The 18,247-nt window shown below is 43.1% G+C and overlaps 2 protein-coding genes across 9 annotated transcripts in view; one reads left to right on the top strand and one right to left on the bottom strand.

Moving 5' to 3' along the window:
* Positions 1-14,114, top strand: part of LOC139557475 (F-box only protein 6-like) — a 69,949-nt gene extending 55,835 nt beyond the window's left edge. For 2 of the 4 annotated variants that reach the window (XM_071372327.1, XM_071372322.1), the window contains exons 2-6: positions 1,966-2,224; positions 2,328-2,445; positions 3,291-3,386; positions 3,486-3,621; positions 10,924-14,114. In XM_071372327.1, coding sequence (XP_071228428.1) covers positions 1,966-2,224; positions 2,328-2,445; positions 3,291-3,386; positions 3,486-3,621; positions 10,924-11,070 — 756 coding nt within the window. In that variant the 3' untranslated portion in view covers positions 11,071-14,114. Of the gene's footprint in view, positions 1-867; positions 1,716-1,965; positions 2,225-2,327; positions 2,446-3,290; positions 3,387-3,485; positions 3,622-4,946; positions 5,098-10,923 lie in introns of those variants that run through there. The other 2 variants (XM_071372325.1, XM_071372323.1) reach the window with 2 other exon arrangements.
* A 139-nt stretch (positions 14,115-14,253) lies between these two features.
* Positions 14,254-17,680, bottom strand: LOC139557476 (cell division control protein 42 homolog). Of its 5 annotated transcripts, none has more exons than XM_071372332.1 (6): positions 17,296-17,680; positions 16,718-16,848; positions 16,457-16,529; positions 16,245-16,354; positions 15,842-16,039; positions 14,254-15,598 (listed from the first exon to the last, which is right to left on the bottom strand). In XM_071372332.1, the coding sequence occupies exons 2-6, from the start codon at positions 16,820-16,822 to the stop codon at positions 15,515-15,517; spliced, it is 570 nt and encodes a 189-aa protein (XP_071228433.1). In that variant the 5' UTR covers positions 16,823-16,848; positions 17,296-17,680; the 3' UTR covers positions 14,254-15,514. The 5 variants fall into 5 exon arrangements, with proteins under 5 accessions (XP_071228433.1, XP_071228429.1, XP_071228430.1 ...); XM_071372328.1 differs by having other exon boundaries at positions 14,254-15,140; positions 17,296-17,678; XM_071372329.1 differs by having other exon boundaries at positions 14,254-15,140; positions 17,202-17,301.
* Between the last annotated feature and the right edge of the window lie 567 nt (positions 17,681-18,247).

Genomic DNA, 18,247 nt, shown 5'->3' with positions numbered 1-18,247 from the left:
AGAAGGGAACCGCCCCAGCGTAGAGGTCTGTGGAGAAGGGAACCGCCCCAGCGTAGAGGTCTGTGGAGAAGGGAACTGCCCCAGCGTAGATGTCTGTGGAGAAGGGAACCGCCCCAGCGTAGATGTCTGTGGAGAAGGGAACCGCCCCAGCGTAGAGGTCTGTGGAGAAGGGAACCGCCCCAGCGTAGATGTCTGTGGAGAAGGGAACCGCCCCAGCGTAGAGGTCTGTGGAGAAGGGAACCGCCCCAGCGTAGATGTCTGTGGAGAAGGGAACCGCCCCAGCGTAGAGGTCTGTGGAGAAGGGAACCGCCCCAGCGTAGAGGTCTGTGGAGAAGGGAACCGCCCCAGCGTAGAGGTCTGTGGAGAAGGGAACCGCCCCAGCGTAGAGGTCTGTGGAGAAGGGAACCGCCCCAGCGTAGAGGTCTGTGGAGAAGGGAACCGCCCCAGCGTAGAGGTCTGTGGAGAAGGGAACCGCCCCAGCGTAGAGGTCTGTGGAGAAGGGAACTGCCCCAGCGTAGATGTCTGTGGAGAAGGGAACCGCCCCAGCGTAGATGTCTGTGGAGAAGGGAACCGCCCCAGCGTAGAGGTCTGTGGAGAAGGGAACCGCCCCAGCGTAGAGGTCTGTGGAGAAGGGAACCGCCCCAGCGTAGAGGTCTGTGGAGAAGGGAACCGCCCCAGCGTAGATGTCTGTGGAGAAGGGAACCGCCCCAGCGTAGAGGTCTGTGGAGAAGGGAACCGCCCCAGCGTAGAGGTCTGTGGAGAAGGGAACCGCCCCAGCGTAGAGGTCTGTGGAGAAGGGAACCGCCCCAGCGTAGATGTCTGTGGAGAAGGGAACCGCCCCAGCGTAGAGGTCTGTGGAGAAGGGAACCGCCCCAGCGTAGAGGTCTGTGGAGAAGGGAACCGCCCCAGCGTAGAGGTCTGTGGAGAAGGGAACCGCCCCAGCGTAGATGTCTGTGGAGAAGGGAACCGCCCCAGCGTAGATGTCTGTGGAGAAGGGAACCGCCCCAGCGTAGATGTCTGTGGAGAAGGGAAATGCTGAGAGCGCTGAGTCTGAGAGGTCAGATGAGGATTCTTATCCAGTATTCATCAACAGGCCACTTATGGATGACGAGAGCAGACAGAGTAGCACACAGCTAGTATCCGATAATAGTGAGGAACAGGGTCAGACTGATAGAAACTTCACTGTGAAGGAGTGCCAACCTGTCCTCAGGGTGACCCCGAAGAGGACAGGGGTTCAGCCTGGCAGAGGAGGCCCAGAGACATCCTAACTTATAACAATTTAGTGCTGCCAAGCTCTTATCAGGATACGAACAAGAGATTCTCTGATTATTATTAATAAACAGTACCTTTCGCTTTGGAGTTTATATTATAAGCTCATTGAAAGAGTAAAACAAACATTTGTTGTAGCCATCAATGAGCTTGCTGCACCCACTACTGACAATGTTGCCAATTTTCCAGCAGCTAACTGCTCTAATTCTTCAATGTTTGAGGGGTGCCCTCCACCAACTGCTTTTTTCAGTTCTCGCTATAGGTTTTGGATGTGATTCAGATCTGGACTCGTCGCTGGCCACTCCAGAACAGTCCAGCATCTCTTGTTAACAATTCCTGGTTGCTTTTTGATGTGTGTTTGGGGTTGTTCTCCTGCTGGAAGATCTACAACCTTTAATGAAGACCCAGTTTTGGACAATGTGTTGAACATTGGACTCAAACAGCTGGTAATCTTCTGATTTCATGATGCCTTGTGCACATTCAAGGCCTCCAGTACCAGAGGCAGCAAAGCAACCTCACAGCATTATCAAACCTCCCCCATCTTTTATTCTAGGGAGAGTTATTTTCATTGAACACTTAATTTGGTCACAAGTAAACACAACACTGATCTGTATTGCCAAAGAGCTATAATTTTGTTTAATTAGTCCATAGTACATTTGTCTCCCATGTCAACGAAACATCCAATCTCTTGTTCAGTTCACAGGCATGCTACCTGTGCTCCCTCTTGATGTCCTGGAGGAGATGCTCCTAAATGTCCCTCCACAGCAGGTGGTGTGTGTGTGTCGACTTGTGTGTCGTGAGTGGAAAGAAGTGGTGGACAGTGATTCTCTTTGGAGAGAGAGGTGCCGAAGAGAAGGATACCAGACATATGTGACTAAACTACCTAAAGACTGGCGTTTGTTTTACTTCTTGTGTAAGAAGAGACGTAATCTTCTCAAGAACCCCAGAGCAGATGGTAAGAGTCGAGACCACAGAAATGTCTAAATTCTCTGTATGGGGGGTTCTGTTATTAACCCCAGAACCCACATTTCAAATCCCTCCTTGATTTTTTTCTCCAGATAAATTCAAGGGCTGGCAAATTATTGAGAATGGAGGGGATAAATGGAAAATAGAGTCAGTGGAAGAAGTGCCGCTTCCTGACAACACGGTCCAAAAATACTTTGCGACTTCTTACTCGTGAGTATACTACTATACAATATTAGTTTTTCAGTGAGAGAATATCACTTGGTCCCACTTTGTTTCACATCCACATTGGTGTTGTATTTCTTTTCCAGCTCTTATAATACATTTGAATTGTAATAATACCTATGATGCAAGATGGATACAGTGCAATTGACAATGACCTTGCTCTCTAGCCCAGGGGTGGGAGCCACAAAACAATCTGAACTCATCATGGGAGTCCTCAGTGGCTCGCAGGCCTGCATACCCACATCCATACCCCCAGCTTGCGAGCAAAACATATTAGCGGCCCTCTTGACAGTGGAGAGAAAAAGTTTTAGATTTAATTTCCTGCAATTCTACACATTTTGCCATGGGGCATAGAGAAATTGTAGTGGTTTTAAATCAAGAAGGCATTTTGCAATGGGGAGGAGAGAAAAATGCAGTTCTACAGCGTATTTCCAGCAATTCTCCAACTTGTGCCAAAGGGTGGAGAGAAATGTTTGCGGTATTTAATATGAATGATGGTGACGAAATAATACGGTAATACGACGATGATTAAGACAAGTTTATGGATTAATTTACCAACCTTAAAGGTTTTTGCCGACATAGGCTAATTGAGTGACTGACATAAGAGAGAAACTGCTGATGCACAACCTAATTTTGAGATTGCACCTTGTGTATTCTGCTATTTACATTTTATTTAACCTTTATTTAACTAGGCAAGTCAGTTAAGAACAAATTCTTATTTACAATGAGTTGCCCATCCCTGGTCTAGCCTATATGGACACTTAGATGGCTGCTTACTATCAACCATGGTAAATGTTGGCTGTGTGTGTCCTCTTGTCTTTGGTTCATCTCAGGACCTGCAGGAAGTCTCAGCTGATTGACTTGGAGAAAGAGGGTTACAGGCCTTCTTTCATGGATGACTTTCAACCCGACATCATTATATCCGACTGGTGAGAGGAATATTAGAATTTTGTCATTCAGTGTCTGCTACTCTACTTGTCAGAGGAATAGACTACTGTACAACTTGTATGTTTGTGTGTCCATATCAGGTATGCTCCACGGAGGGAATGTGGCGCTAAATATGAGATCTGTGTTGAGTTGCTAAATCATAAGAAGCAGCCAATTAAGAAGTTTAGTCCAGGAACTGTCATCTTTCAAAACTGTGATGATCATAAATGGAATCAGGTAAAACGGTCAGACTTTAAGATAATTCTCCATATACATGGGTCTGTAAATAGCTGAGTACACAATCAACAATGTGGTTTCTCCTTGTCTTGTGTTTTACTAAGATTTTGTGTGCATTAGACATTTTCAGTGATTGCATTGCAAGATGTTTGTTTTATTTATTTGCACACAAAAAACTATTAAAAGACAAACAGTGCAGATAAAAACAAGGTAAAAAGGTGTGCATCTGAGGTTGTAAACCCAAGAAAGAACTATATATTAGTATCAGTCAAAGTTTGGACACTTACCCATTCCAGGGTTTTTCTTTATTTTTACTATTTTCTACATCAAAGACATCAAAACTGAAATAACACATATGGAATCATGTAGTAACCAATTGAAGAAGAAAAAACTTTTTATATTTGAGATTCTTCACAGTAGCGACCCTTTGCCTTGATGACAGCTTTGCACACTCTTGGCATTCTCTCAACCAGCTTCATGAGGTAGTCACCTGGAATGCGTTTCAATTAACAGGTGTGCTTTGTTAAAAGTTAATGTGGAATTTCTTTCCTTAATGCGTTTGAGCCAATCAGTTGTGTTGTGACAAGGTAGGGGTGGTATACAGAAGATAGCCCTATTTGTTAAAAGACCAAGTCCATATTATGGCAAGAACAGCTCAAATAAGCAAAGAGACACGACAGTCCATCATTACTTTAAGACATGGGGAACATTTCAAGAACTGAACGTTTCTTCAAGTGCAGTCGCAAAAACCATTAAGCGCTATGATGAAACTGGCTGTCATGAGGACCCGGACAGGAAGGGAAGACCCAGAGTTACCTCTGCTGCAGAAGATAAGTTCGGTAGAGGTAACTGCACCTCAGATTGCAGCCCAAATATATGCTTTACAGAGTTCAAGTAACAGACACATATCAGAATCGACTGTTCAGATGAGACTGGGTGCATCAGTCCTTCATGGTCAAGTTGCTGCAAAGAAACCACTACTAAAGGACACCAATAAGAAGAAGAGACTTGCTTGGGCCAGGAAACACGAGCAATGGACATTAGACCGGTGGAAATCTGTCCTTTGGTGTGATGAGTCCAAATTTGAGATTTTTGGTTCCAACCGCTTTGTCTTTGTGAGATGCAGAGTAGTTGAACGGATGATCTCTGCATGTGTAGTTCCCACCGTGAAGCAAGGAGGAGGAGGTGTGGGGGTGCTTTGCTGGTGCCACGGTCTGTGATTTATTTAGAATTCAAGGCACACTTCACCAGCATGGCTACCACAGCATTATGCAGCGTTTTGCCATCTAATCTGGTTTGTGGGACTATCATTTGTTTTTCAACAGGACACTGACCCAACACACCTCCAAGCTGTGTAAGGGCTATTTGACCAATAGAGAGGGGGATGGAGTGCTGCATCAGATGACCTGGCCGCCACAATAACCCGACCTCAACCCATTGAGATGGTTTGGGATGATGAGTTGGACTGCAGAGTGAAGAAAAAGCAGGAAACAAGTGCCCAGCATGTGTGGGAACTCCTTCAAGACTGTTGGAAAAGCATTCCAGGTGATGCTGGTTGAGAGAATGTCAAGAGTCTGCAAAGCTGTCATCAAGGCAAAGGGTGGCTACTTTGAAGAATCTCAAATATAAAATATATATTTTTGGAGGTTACTACATGATTCCATATGTGTTATTTCATAGTTTTGATGTCTTTACTATTATTCTACAATGTAGAAAATAGTAAAAATAAAGAAAAACCCTTGAATGAGTAGGTGTGTCCAAACTTTTGACTGTTACTGTATATACAGTGCCTTCGGAAAGTATTCGGACCTCTTGACTTTTTCCACATTTTGTTGTCAAATGAAATGTTATTGGTCACATACAGGTGTTTTAGCAGATGTTATTGCGGGTGTAGCGAAATCTTGTGCTTCAAGTTCCGACATTGCAGCAATATCTAAGTAATATCTGACAATTTCACAACATATACCTAATACACACAAATCTAAGGAAGGGAATTAAGAATATATAAATATATGGACGAGCAATGTCAGAGCCACATAGAATAAGATACAGTAGAATAGTATATAATACAGTATATACATATGAGATGAGTGCAAGATATGTAAACATTACTAAAGTGACTAGTATTCCATTTATTAAAGTGGCCAATGATTTCAAGTCTGTGAATATAGGCAGCAGCCTCTCTGTGCTAGTGATGGCTATTTAACAGTCTGATGGCCTTGAGATAGAAGCTGTTTTTCAGTCTCTCGGCCCCAGCTTTGATGCACCTGTACTGACCTCGCCTTCTGGATGATAGCGGGGTGAATAGGCAGTGGCTTGGGTGGTTGTTGTCCTTGATGATCTTTTTGGCCTTCCTGTGACATCGGGTGCTGTACGTGTCCTGGAGGGCAGGTAGTTTGCCCCCGGTGATGCATTGTGCCATACCAGGCGGTGATACAGCCCAACAGGATGCTCTCAATTGTGCATCTGTAAAGGTTTGCGGGTTTAAAGGTGACAAGCCAAATTTCTTCAGCCTCCTGAAGTTGAAGAGGCGCTGTTGCGCCTTCTTCACCACACTGTCTGTGTGGGTGGACCATTTCAGTTTGTCAGTGATGTGTACGCCGAGGAACTTGAAGCTTTCCATCTTCTCCACTGCTGTCCCATCTGTGGATAGGGGGGTGCTCCCTCTGCTGTTTCCTGAAGTCCACGATCATCTCCTTTTGTTTTGTTGACGTTGAGTGAGAGGTTATTTTCCTGACACCACACTCCCAAAGCCCTCACCTCCTCCCTGTAGGCTGTCTCGTCATTGTTGGTAATCAAACCTATTACTGTTGTTGTCTGCAAATTTGTTGGAGGCGTGCTTGGCTACGCAGTCATGGGTGAACAGAGTACAGAAGGGGGCTGAGCACGCACCCTTGTGGGGCCCCAATGTTGAGGATCAGCGAAGTGGAGGTGTTGTTCCCTACCTTCACCGCCTGGGAGCGGCCGTCAGGATTTCCAGGACCCAATTCCACAGGGCGGGGTTCACACCCAGTGCCTCGAGCTTAATGATGAGCGTGGAGGGTACTATGGTGTTGAATGCAGAGCTTTAGTCAATGAACAGCATTCTAACATACGTATTCCTCTTGTCCAGATGGGATTGTGCAGTGTGATGGCGATTGCATCGTCTGTGGACCTATTAGGGCGGTAAGAAAATTGAAGTGGGTCTAGGGTGACTGGTAAGGTGGAGGTGATATGGTCCTTGACTAGTCTCTCAAAGCATTTCATGATGACAGAAGTGAGTGCTATGGGGCGATAGTTATTTAGTTCAGTTACCTTTGCATTCTTGGGTACAGGAACAATGGTGGCCATCTTGAAGCATATGGGGACAGCAGACTGGGATACGGAGAGATTGAATATGGCCATAAACACACCAGCCAGCTGGTCTGCGCAAGCTCTGAGGACGCGGCTAGGGATGCCGTCTGAGCTGGCAGCCTTGCGAGGGTTAAGACGTTTAAATGTCTTACTCACGTCTGCCACGGAGAAGGAGAGCCCACAGTCCTTGGTAGCGGACCAGGTCAGTGGCACTGTGTTATCCTCAAAGCAGGCAAGGAACAGGTTTAGCTTCTCAGGAAGCAAGACGTTGGTGTCCGCAACGTGATTGGCTTTCCTTTTGTAGTCTGTGATTGTCTGTAGTCCCTGCCACATATGTCTCTTGTCTGAGACATTGAATTGCGACTCCACTTTGTCTCTATACTGACGTTTTGCCTGTGATTGCCTTGCGGAGAGAATGACTACTCTGTTTGTATTCTGCCATATTCCCAGTCACCTTGTCGTGGTTAAATGCGGTGGTTCGTGCTTTCAGTTTTGCGCAAATGCTGCCATCTATCCATGGTTTCTGGTTAGGGTAGGTTTTAAGTCAGTGGGTACAACATCTCCTATACACTTCCTGATAAACTCAGTCACCGTCTGTGTATTCGTCAATATTATTCTCGGAGGCTGCCCGGAACATATCCCAGTCCGCGTGATTAAAACAAACTTGAAGCGTGGATTCCAATTGGTCAGACCAGTCTTGAATAGTCCTTAGGACGGGTACTTCCTGTTACGTTACAGCATTGATATAAAATGGATTAAACAAAACATTTTCCTTAGCAATCTACAAACAATACCCCATAATGATAAAGCGAAAACAGTGTTTTTGAATTTTTTGGCACATTTTATAAAAAAATAAGCAAATACCTTGTTTACATTAGTATTCAGACCCTTTGCTATGAGATTTGAAATTGAGCTCAGATGCATCATGTTTCCATTGATCATCCTTGATGTTTTTCAACTTGGAGTCCACCTGTGGTAAATTCAATTGATTGGACATGATTTGGATATGCAAGCACCTGTCTATATAAGGTCCCACAGTTGACTGTGCATGTCAGGGCAAAAACCAAGCCATGAGGTTGAAGGAATTGTCCGTAGAGCTCCGAGACGACAGGTTTGTGTCGAGGCACAGATCTGGGGAAAGGTACTAAAAAATGTCTACAGCATTGAAGGTCCCGAAGAACACAGTTGCCTCAATCATACTTAAATGAAAGAAGTTTGGAACCACCAAGACTTTTCCTAGAGCTGGCCGCCCGGCCAAACTGAGCAATCGGGGGAGAAGGGCCTTGGTCAGGGAGGAGACCAAGAACCCAATGGTAACTCTAACAGAGATCCTCTGTGGAGATGGGAGAGCCTTCCAGAAGGACAAACATCTCCGCAGCACTCCACCAATAAGGCCATTTATAGTAGAGTGGCCAGACGGAAGCGAGTCCTCAGTAAAAGGCACATGATAGCCTGCTTGGAGTTTTCCAAAAGGCACCTGTCTGATGAAACCAAGAATTGGCCTGAACGCCAAGAGGAGACCTGGCACCATCCCTACGGTCAAGCAAGGTGGTGGCAGCATCATGCTGTGGGCATATTTTTCAGCAGCAGGGACTGGGAGACTAGTCAGGATCAAGGGAAAGATGAACGACGCAAAGTACAGAGAGATCCTTGATGAAAAACTGCTTCAGAGCACTCAGGACCTCAGACTGGGGCGAAGGTTTACCTTCCAACAGGACAACGACGCTAAGCACACAGCCAAGACAACGCAGGAGTGGTTTCGGGACAAGACTGAATGTCCTTGAGTGGCCCAGCCAGAGCTCGGACTTAACCCGATCTAACATCTCTGGAGAGACTTGAAAATAGTTGTGCTGCAACTCTCCCCATCCAACCTGACAGAGCTTGAGCGGATCTGCAGAGAAGAATTGGAGAAACTCCCCAAATACAGGTGTGCCAAGCTTGTAGCGTCATACCCAAGAAGACTCAAGGCTGTAATTGCTGCCAAAGGAGCTTTAATAAAGTACTGAGTAAAGAGTCAGAATACTTCTGTGATAATTCATTTTTTTTTTATATATATATATATATATATACATTTGCAAACATTTCTAAAAAACATTTTTTGCTTTGTCTTTTTTTGTATTGTTTGTAGATTTATGAGGGGAAAAATACTATTTAATCCATTTTAGAATAAGGCTGAAACATAACAAAATGTGGAAAAAGTCAAGGGGTCTGAATACTTTCCAAAAAGCACTGTACACTGACTGGTAATGTACAGTTGAAGTCGGAAGTTTACATACACTTAGGTTGGAGTCATTAATACTTGTTTTTCAAGCACTCCACAAATGTCTTGTTAACAAACTATAGTTTTGGCAAGTCGGTTAGGACATCTACTTTGTGCATGACACAAGTAATTTTTCCAACAGTTGTTTACAGACCGATTATTTAACTTATAATTCACTGTATCATAATTCCAGTAGGTCAGAAGTTTACATACACTAAGTTGACTGTGCCTTTAAACAGCTTGGAAAATTCCAGAAAATGTCATGGCTTTAGAAGCTTCTGATAGGCTGATTGACATAATTTGAGTCAATTGGAGGTGTACCTGTGGATGTGTTTCGAGGCCTACCTTCAAACTCAGTGCCTTTTTTGTTGACATCATGGGAAAATCAAAATAAATCAGCCAAGACCTCAGAAAAACAATTGTAGACCTCTGGTTCATCCTTGGTAGCAATTTCCAAATGCCTGAAGGTACCACGTTCATCTGTACAAACAATAGTAAGCAAGTATAAACACCATGGGACCACGCAGCCGTCATTACCGCTCAGGAAGGAGACGCGTTCTGTCTCCTAGAGATAAACATACTTTGGTGCGAAAAGTGCAAATCAATCCCAGAACAGCAGCAAAGGACCTTGTGAAGATGCTGTAGAAAACAGGTACAAAAGTATCTATATCCACAGTAAAATGAGTCCTATATCGACATATACTGAAAGGCCGCTCAGCAAGGAAGGAGCCACTGCTCCAAAACTGCCATTAAAAAAAGCCAGTTTGCAACTGCACATGGGGACAAAGATTGCACTTTTTGGTGAAATGTTCTCTGGTCTGATGAAACAAAAATAGAACTGTTTGGCCATAATGACCATCGTTATGTCTGGAGGAAAAAGGGGGACGCTTGCAAGCTGAAGAACACCATCCCAACCGGGAAGCACGGAGATGGCAGCATCATGCTGTGGGGGTGCTTTGCGGCTGGAGTGACTGGTGCACTTCACAAAATAGATGACATCATGAGGGAGGAAAATGATGTGGATATATTGAAGCAACATCTCAAGACATCAGTCAGGAAGGTAAAGCTTGGTCGCAAATGGGTCTTCCAAATGGACAATGACCCCAAGCATACTTCCAAAGTTGTGGCAAAATGGCTTAAGGACAACAAAGTCAAGGTATTGGAGTGGCCATCACAAAGCCCTGACCTCAATCCTATAGAAAATTTGTGGGCAGAACTGAAAAAGCGCGTGCGAGCAAGGAGGCCTACAAACCTGACTGTTACACCAGCTCTGTCAGGAGGAATGGGCCAAAATTCACCCAATTTATTGTGGGAAGCTTGTGGAAGGCTACCAGAAATGTTTGACCCAAGTTAAACAATTTAAAGGCAATGCTACCAAATACTAATTGAGTGTATGTAAACTTCTGACCCACTGGGAATGTGATGAAAGAAATAAAAGCTGAAATAAATAATTCTCTGCTATTATTCTGACATTTCACATTCTTAAAATAAAGTGGTGATCCTAACTGACCTAAGACAGGGCATTTTTTTCTAGGATTAAATGTCAGGAATTGTGAAAAACTGAGTTTAAATATATTTGGCTAAGGTGTATGTAAACTTCTGACTTCAACTGTATATACAAAACAGATTGTTCCCAATTAAACAAAGCATACTAATTACAATTGAACATGAAAATATGGTCTCTTCAATGATCCTCTTCCATGTTTCAGATGACTCATGTGTTCAAGAATTATGGACCAGGTGTGCGGTACATCCGATTCATTCATGGAGGAAAGGATACTCTGTTCTGGGCCGGCTGGTATGGAATTCGGGTCACCAACAGTAGCATCGAGATCTCCCCATCGGTGGACAGATAGCTTTCGGTGTTCCCATTTACTCCCAAGAGGTGACATGTGAATATTGTGCCCACCTGCAAGCTTTACTTTAGCATCTGAAACGTACCTTAGCATAGTGTACACCTTGTTCTGTCTTTTCTGTCTTTGGCACCCTGTTTCCATGTGGATATAGATGATTCTAGCTATAGAATATATACTTTTTTATATATTAATATTCATTTTCCCCTAGTCTGATTTAGTGCCTGTTTTTGTCCACTCTGTTCTAGTGAGTCCTTGTGGACACTGTAGAGAGAAACAGAAGACAAGAACGTGTTCCTCAGACTTATCTTTCAGTGATGGGGTTAGAATATTTTGTAGCTTAAACCGTAAGAAGGATATAGCCACATTTGTAGTAAGAAAACAGAAACCACTGTTTATTACAACCACATCTAGCTGCTGTCATCAAGGCAAAGGGTGGCTACTTTGAAGAATCTCAAAATATATTTTGATTTAATACTTTTTTTTGGTAATTACATGATTCCATATGTTATTTCATAGTTTTGATGTCTTCACTATTATTCTACAATGTAGAAAATAAAGAAACCCTGGAATGAGGTGTCACCTTTTGACTGGTAATGTGCAGTTGAAGACGGAAGTTTATATACACTTATGTTGGAGTCATTAAAACTCGTAAAAAAAAATATATATATATATTTTACCCCCCTTTTTCTCCCCAATTTGTAGTAGTTACTGTCCTGTCTCATCGCTGCAACTCCCGTACGGACTCGGGAGAGGCGAAGGTCGAGAGCCATGCTTCCTCCGAAACACAACCAAGCCGCACTGCTTCTTGACACAGCGCACATCCAACCCGGAAGCCATCCGCACCAATGTGTCGGAGGAAACACAGTACACCTAGCGACCTGGTCAGCGCGCACTGCGCCCGGCCCGCCACAGGAGTCGTTAGTGCGCGATGAGACAAGGATATCCCTGCCGGCCTAACCCGGACGACGCTGGGCCAATTGTGCGCCGCCCCATGGCCTCCCGGTCGCGGCCGGCTGCGACAGAGCCTGGGCTCGAACCCAGAATCTCTGGTGGCACAGCTAGCACTGCGATGCAGTGCCTTAGACCACTGCGTCACCCGGGAGGCCCTAAAACTCGTTTTTCAACCACTCCACACATTTCTTGATAACAAACTATAGTTTTGGCAAGTCGGTTAGGACATCTACTTTGTGCATGACGCAGATAATTTCCCCAACAATTATTTACAGACAGATTATTTAACTTATAATTCACTGTATCACAATTCCAGTGGGTCAGAAGTTTACATGCACTAAGTTGACTGCCTTTAAACAGCTTGGAAAGTTACAGAAAATGTCATGGCTTTAGAAGCTTCTGATCGGCTAATTGACATCATTTGAGTCAATTGGAGGTGTACCTGTGGATGTATTTCAAGGCCTACCTTCAAACTCAGTGCCTCTTTGCTTGACATCATGGGAAAATCAAAAGAAATCAGCCAAGACCTCAGAAAAACTATTGTAGACCTCTGGTTCATCCTTGGGAGCAATTTCCAAATGCCTGAAGGTACCATGTTCATCTGTAAGTATAAAAATCATGGGACCACGCAGCCATCATACCGCTCATGAAGGTTATGTGTTCTGTCTCCTAGAGCTGAATGTACTTTGGTGCGAAAAGTGCAAATCAATCCCAGAACAGCAAAGGACCTTGTGAAGATGCTGTAGGAAACAGGTACAAAAGTATCTTTATCCATTGTAAAACGAGTCCTATATCGACATAACCCGAAAGGCCGCTCAGCAAGGAAGAAGCCCCTGCTCCAAAACCGCCATAAAAAAGCCAGACTATGGTTTGCAACTGCACATGGGGACAAAGATAATACTTTTTGGTGAAATGTTCTCTGGTCTGATGAAACAAAAATAGAACTGTTTGGCCATAATGACCATCGTTATGTTTGGATGAAAAAGGGGGACGCTTGCAAGCCGAAGAACACCATCCCAACCGTGAAGCACAGAGGTGGCAGCATCATGTTGTGGGGGTGCTTTGCTGCTGGAGGGACTGGTGCACTTCACAAAATGGATGGCACCATGAGGAAGGAAAATTATGTGGATATATTGAAGCAACATCTCAAGACATCAGTCAAGAAATTAAAGCTTGGTCGCAAATGGGTCTTCCAAATGGACAATGACCCCAAGCATACTTCCAAAGTTGTGGCAAAATGGCTTAAGGACAACAAAGTCAAGGTTTTGGAGTGACCGTCACAAAGCCCTGACCTCAATCCTATAGAAAATTTGTGGGCAGAACTGAAAAAGCGTGTGCGCGCTAGGAGGCCTACAAACCTGACTCAGTTACACCAGCTCTGTCAGGAGGAATGGGCCAAAATTCACCCAACTTATTGTGGGAAGGTTGTGGAAGGCCACCCCAAGTTAAACAATTAAGGCAGTGCTACCAAATACTGAGTGTATGTAAACTTCTGACCCACTGGGAATGTGATTAAATAAAAGCTGAAATCGTTCTCTGACATTTCAAATTCTTAAAAGAAAGTGGTGATCCTAATTGACCTACGACAGGGAATTTTCAGTAGGATTAAATTTCAGGGATTGTGAAAAACTGAGTTAAATGTATTTGGCTAAGGTGTAGGTAAACTTCCGACTTCAACTGTAGGTGAATTAGACAATGATTTCATTTTTATTAAAAAGATTGCTTTGAGGCTTTAAACAAGACAGACAGACCAAAGGAGAGAAAGCAAAGTGAACTTGAATATACATTTGTATGTACATAAACATCTGACCCACTTTGACAAATGACACCTTAAGAAACGTAGTTGAACACTTTTGTAAACATTTTATTTCTTAACACAAGCATGTAATTGTTAACATGTACAGTATATATTGAGGATACACAGAACATGGTGCACTACCTTACTATGTATGAAGATTATTCATTATTTCAAGTGTTGGTATAACTGTTTGTAAAACTAATACATTTGAATTCAATAATATAGGCTAATTTGGTTGTATTGCTATCCTGTCGAGATTGCCTCTTGAATATTAAATAAATGTAAGTGTACTGTCCTTGTTTCTTCAACTAGTGTGGAGTGAGTTTCATCCTCTATGCCAGAACCCCTGAAAATACAATTTACTGAGAGCCAATACTTAAAATCAGGGGCATATCAGCACTCCTACTCAGAATGAATCAGAAAAGATTGCACACTTGAATTCTTAACTTTATTTGGTTGATACATTTTCAAGAAATTCACTTAAACTCAAATTGTGACAACGGGAGATGTACATTTTTGTATAAAACAAAAACAACCTGTAAGATTCTGTGCCTGTCAAAGGAGGAACAATCTGTCGACCGAGTGAAATTCTAAAGCAAAAGTCTCATGGTGGTTTTACACTGCAACAATGAGCTGTTTCATTCAGAGCAGTAAAGACTTACGTGCCTAGAATGCAATGTGACATCAGACAAGTCATTTGATTTAAAAGACAAAAAAAAACTACTATACTGCCCTGACAAACATAGCATATATGTTGTAACTGGGTTGGCACCAACATATCATTGTTACTACCGACTGTTACAGAATCTATTATCACTTTCCCAATTGAAAGGGGATTTATGTTCACCTCAGGTGTTCATGAAAACACATACACCTGAAAAAAAGTGAATCATTAGTATTGAAGGTAAAATTGTTTTGTCCTCTTGTCACTGGTCCCAATCATCAGCTGTGTGTCTGTGACCCTTTCACACTCTTCTGATACAGATTGGTGGCTGCAGTCCTAACTGAAAAATACTGAGATGGCTCTAGGAATGATGTGTACTATTACATAAGAGGGTTATATTTCAAAGGTTCTAGTAGAGATCAATTAAGTTCACACACTACTTTGCAAACATTTTTTAAATATTTGTGTCAGTTACCAATAGGAGTTAAGTAACGTTGTGCAATAATGGTTTGCTTTTCTCCAAGTAGTGTTGATGAAATGCTCTAACCAATAGAAGAGAGGAAATGCTCAGAGCAGCACACATTTGCGCCTCTTCTTGGGTTCCGGAGGCTCCAGGGCAGCCAGTATTGCCTCATCAAACACATTCTTTAGTCCTTTCTGCAAACACAAAACATGAATGTACCAAATACATTTTTCACCTTGCAGTGTGTAACCACAACTGGGAATACCATCTTTTAAAAGGAAAACAAACTCAGCTGCAGCCTTACGTAAACTTGCCAATTAAGTGCCAAACTGGACATGTTCTCTCCCATAGAACAATACAGGATAGCATCCTTGCCATGAAGGCCATGGTAGTATGGGCTATTATGACTAGGCTAGGTGTAAACAAAATCGACATAGAAATGAAAGAAGTTAATGGGCAAGCATTTAAATAGAGCATCTTGGTTATTTACTTGACAAATAGTCATTCCTTTACATTAAAAGACGCAGCAGACGATCAAAGGCAAAGCAAATATTTTAAAAGACCGCTGTCAAAACAGACAGCACTTTCTCTGGGTTTCAGGGGGTTCTAGAGCTGCTAGGATAGCTTCATCAAATACATTCTTCAGACCTCGCTATAGAGAGGGAGGAGAAAGAGGGGAATATGACCAGTGTTAGATAGAGGTTAGTTAGCAGACATACAAGAGTAAAGTGCATTCGGATGGGTTTCCAATACTAGGCCACCACTAACACAGAAAGAATGAAGGCAAGACAAGCACAAAGACAACACAGACTAGATGCACATCTAACATAAGTTGCTATTATGCAAGTCATATCTCTATTCCCTATTTTCTATATGTTTTAGATAGAAGTCTCACCTGTGTCAGGGCAGAGCACTCAACATATTTGACTGCCTTCAGGTCACGGGCGAGCTTCTCAGCTGTCTCAGGGCTGATGGGCTTCTGTTTGTTCTTGGCCAGCTTCTCTACTGTGGAAGGGTCATCTCTCAGGTCAATCTGAGTTCCAACCAGCAGGAATGGTGTCTTGGGACAGTGATGAGTGATTTCAGGTACCCACTGCAAGAGAGAGGAAACATTATTTTCAAACAATCAGAAAAGTCAGTCCGTCAGATAGTGTCATAACTAGTATCTTCCCATTCACTTCACATGTTACCAATTTAACATTCCATTTAAACAACTAGAAATAATGTATAATTTAGTCAATATTCCTTTATTAAAAACGTGTGCATTGTATGCTTCAAGGGCTTGCCGTTGTACTCACCTTTTCTTTAACATTCTCAAATGAAGAGGGTGAAACACTAGAGAAACAAACTAGGAAAACATCAGTCTGGGGATAGCTCAAAGGCCGTAACCTGTCGTAATCTTCCTGACCTAAGGAAACAGATAACGTGTTGATTAAATGTGAATAGCCTTCAACCAAAAATAGGATTTATTCAAATTGTGAACATGTCCTTGAAAAGGATCCACTCTTACCCGCAGTATCAAATAATCCTAGGGTGTAAGGTTCACCTCCAATCATGACAGTTACTGCATAGTTATCAAACACCTGTGATGAGAAAAAAAAAAAAGAGATATCTGTCCTGTTCCATGATTATTCTGAATGGTAGTTATTGAGAAGAACCAACTAAGTCTCTTTAAAGCGTGTGAAACATGAGAATGAGCCACCGAACTCTGGTTTGGTAATCAATAATCACTGTGACTGAGATAAACCCAAGGTATAGAAGATGTACATACTGTTGGTACATATTCAGAGGGGAATTTGTTGGTTGTGTATGAAATCAAAAGGCAGGTTTTTCCCACTGCTCCATCTCCAACCACAACACATTTAATCGTCTGCATATTTGTGTTCTCTGTTTACTGTATGTCTGAAAGAAAAAAGTTCAGCATAAGTTAGCTACAAGACTTCAGACGAGTGGCAGGGAAGACGTATCCAGTAGTAGTTGGTTGTATGCTACTAACGTTAGCTAGCTACCGTCTGAAACTGGTTTCCTATGTGGCTAGCAAGCCAGGTCTAAATGAAGAAGTTGTAACGTTAGCAACAACCAACTACAGACTCAATAGAAATCTATGACAAAAGATAACTAACTACAGTAGATACTTTGCTCTAACTAATTTAAACTGACGTAGCTAATGTTTGCTAGCTATCTGGGTTGGTGTTCGCAGTTCTTATTCTCAATTTCCTATTAATTGTATTTGTTACTAACGATGAATGACAAACCTATAGCTAAAACACCTTCATGAAAAGCGTTGGTATCATTTCAATTGTTACCCTATTGATGATGATAACATGTATTTCGAAAGATTTCCCTTACCTCTCTTTCTTCTTCTTGTGCGTTTCCGGCAGACTAGACGCTGTATTGCTGCCGGTCTCAGATCGGAGGGAGAATTACACATTTAAATATCTAATAGCCTCTCAACTGTAGGTGCAGGCTGGTGCAATAAAGAACGACAACAGTTTCCTTTCTATTTTGTCTCTGCCTGTCATTAGAGGCCAAAACTGTTTCAAGCAAAAATTCAGTTACACCCAACTCGCAGAAAAGTGTCCTCCTCAGCAATATAGTTTATTTAACTAGGCAAGTCAGTTAAGAACAAATTCGTATTTACAATGACGGCCTACACCAGCCAAACTCGGACGACACTGGGCCAATTGTGCACCTCCCTATGGAACTCCCAATCACAGCCAGCTGTGACTCAGCCTGGATTCGAAACAGGGACTGTAGTGACGCCTTTTACACTAAGATGCAATGCCTTAGACTACTGCGCCACTCATCAATATAACAGGGCATGCTTCACAGTCTCTACCTCTTCACATTCCTTACACTTCTCATCTGGGTGTTTCCCCACTAACAATAACCCACTTCCCAATCCACAATGATTCAACCTCAGCCTTGTCAACAGAACCTCATCCCTCCTTTCACTCCACACATACCTACTGACCTTCCTCACAGATTTCTGGATAGAATCCCCCGTTCCTCCACTCAAGTTGCCACTCCTGTGTCAGCCACTCTGCTATGATGCTCCTACATTCCATCCCCCCTAACGGTAACACCACATATATCTCCTACCTCTTCAGAGCTTTCTTCGCAACCTTATCCACTGCCTCATTTCCCCCTACCCCAGCATGAGCTGGGATCCACAGAAAACGTACCTTACACGAGTGATGGGTCGTTCACCAACAAATGGCTCTTTTTGAACTGATCTTTTTGGTGAAAGTTGGGAGCCGTATCGCGTCGGTGAAATATTTGCATTCTGCTGGTTTGCATA

Source organism: Salvelinus alpinus, chromosome 28, assembly GCF_045679555.1.
Source record: "Salvelinus alpinus chromosome 28, SLU_Salpinus.1, whole genome shotgun sequence".
Lineage (NCBI taxonomy): Eukaryota > Metazoa > Chordata > Actinopteri > Salmoniformes > Salmonidae > Salvelinus > Salvelinus alpinus.
The sequence above is the reverse complement of the archived record's forward strand: the minus strand, read 5'-3'. Positions and strand labels throughout refer to the sequence as shown.

Coding starts and splice junctions, on each gene's coding strand:
- LOC139557476 (XM_071372328.1), bottom strand. CDS start 16,822: ATGCAGACGATTAAATGTGTTGTGGTTGGAGATGGAGCAGTGGGAAAA. Junction 16,355..16,456: donor AGGATTATTTGATACTGCGG/GTAAGAGTGGAT, acceptor CTGTTTCCTTAG/GTCAGGAAGATTACGACAGG. Junction 15,141..15,841: donor AGTGCTCTGCCCTGACACAG/GTGAGACTTCTA, acceptor TTGTGTTTGCAG/AAAGGACTAAAGAATGTGTT.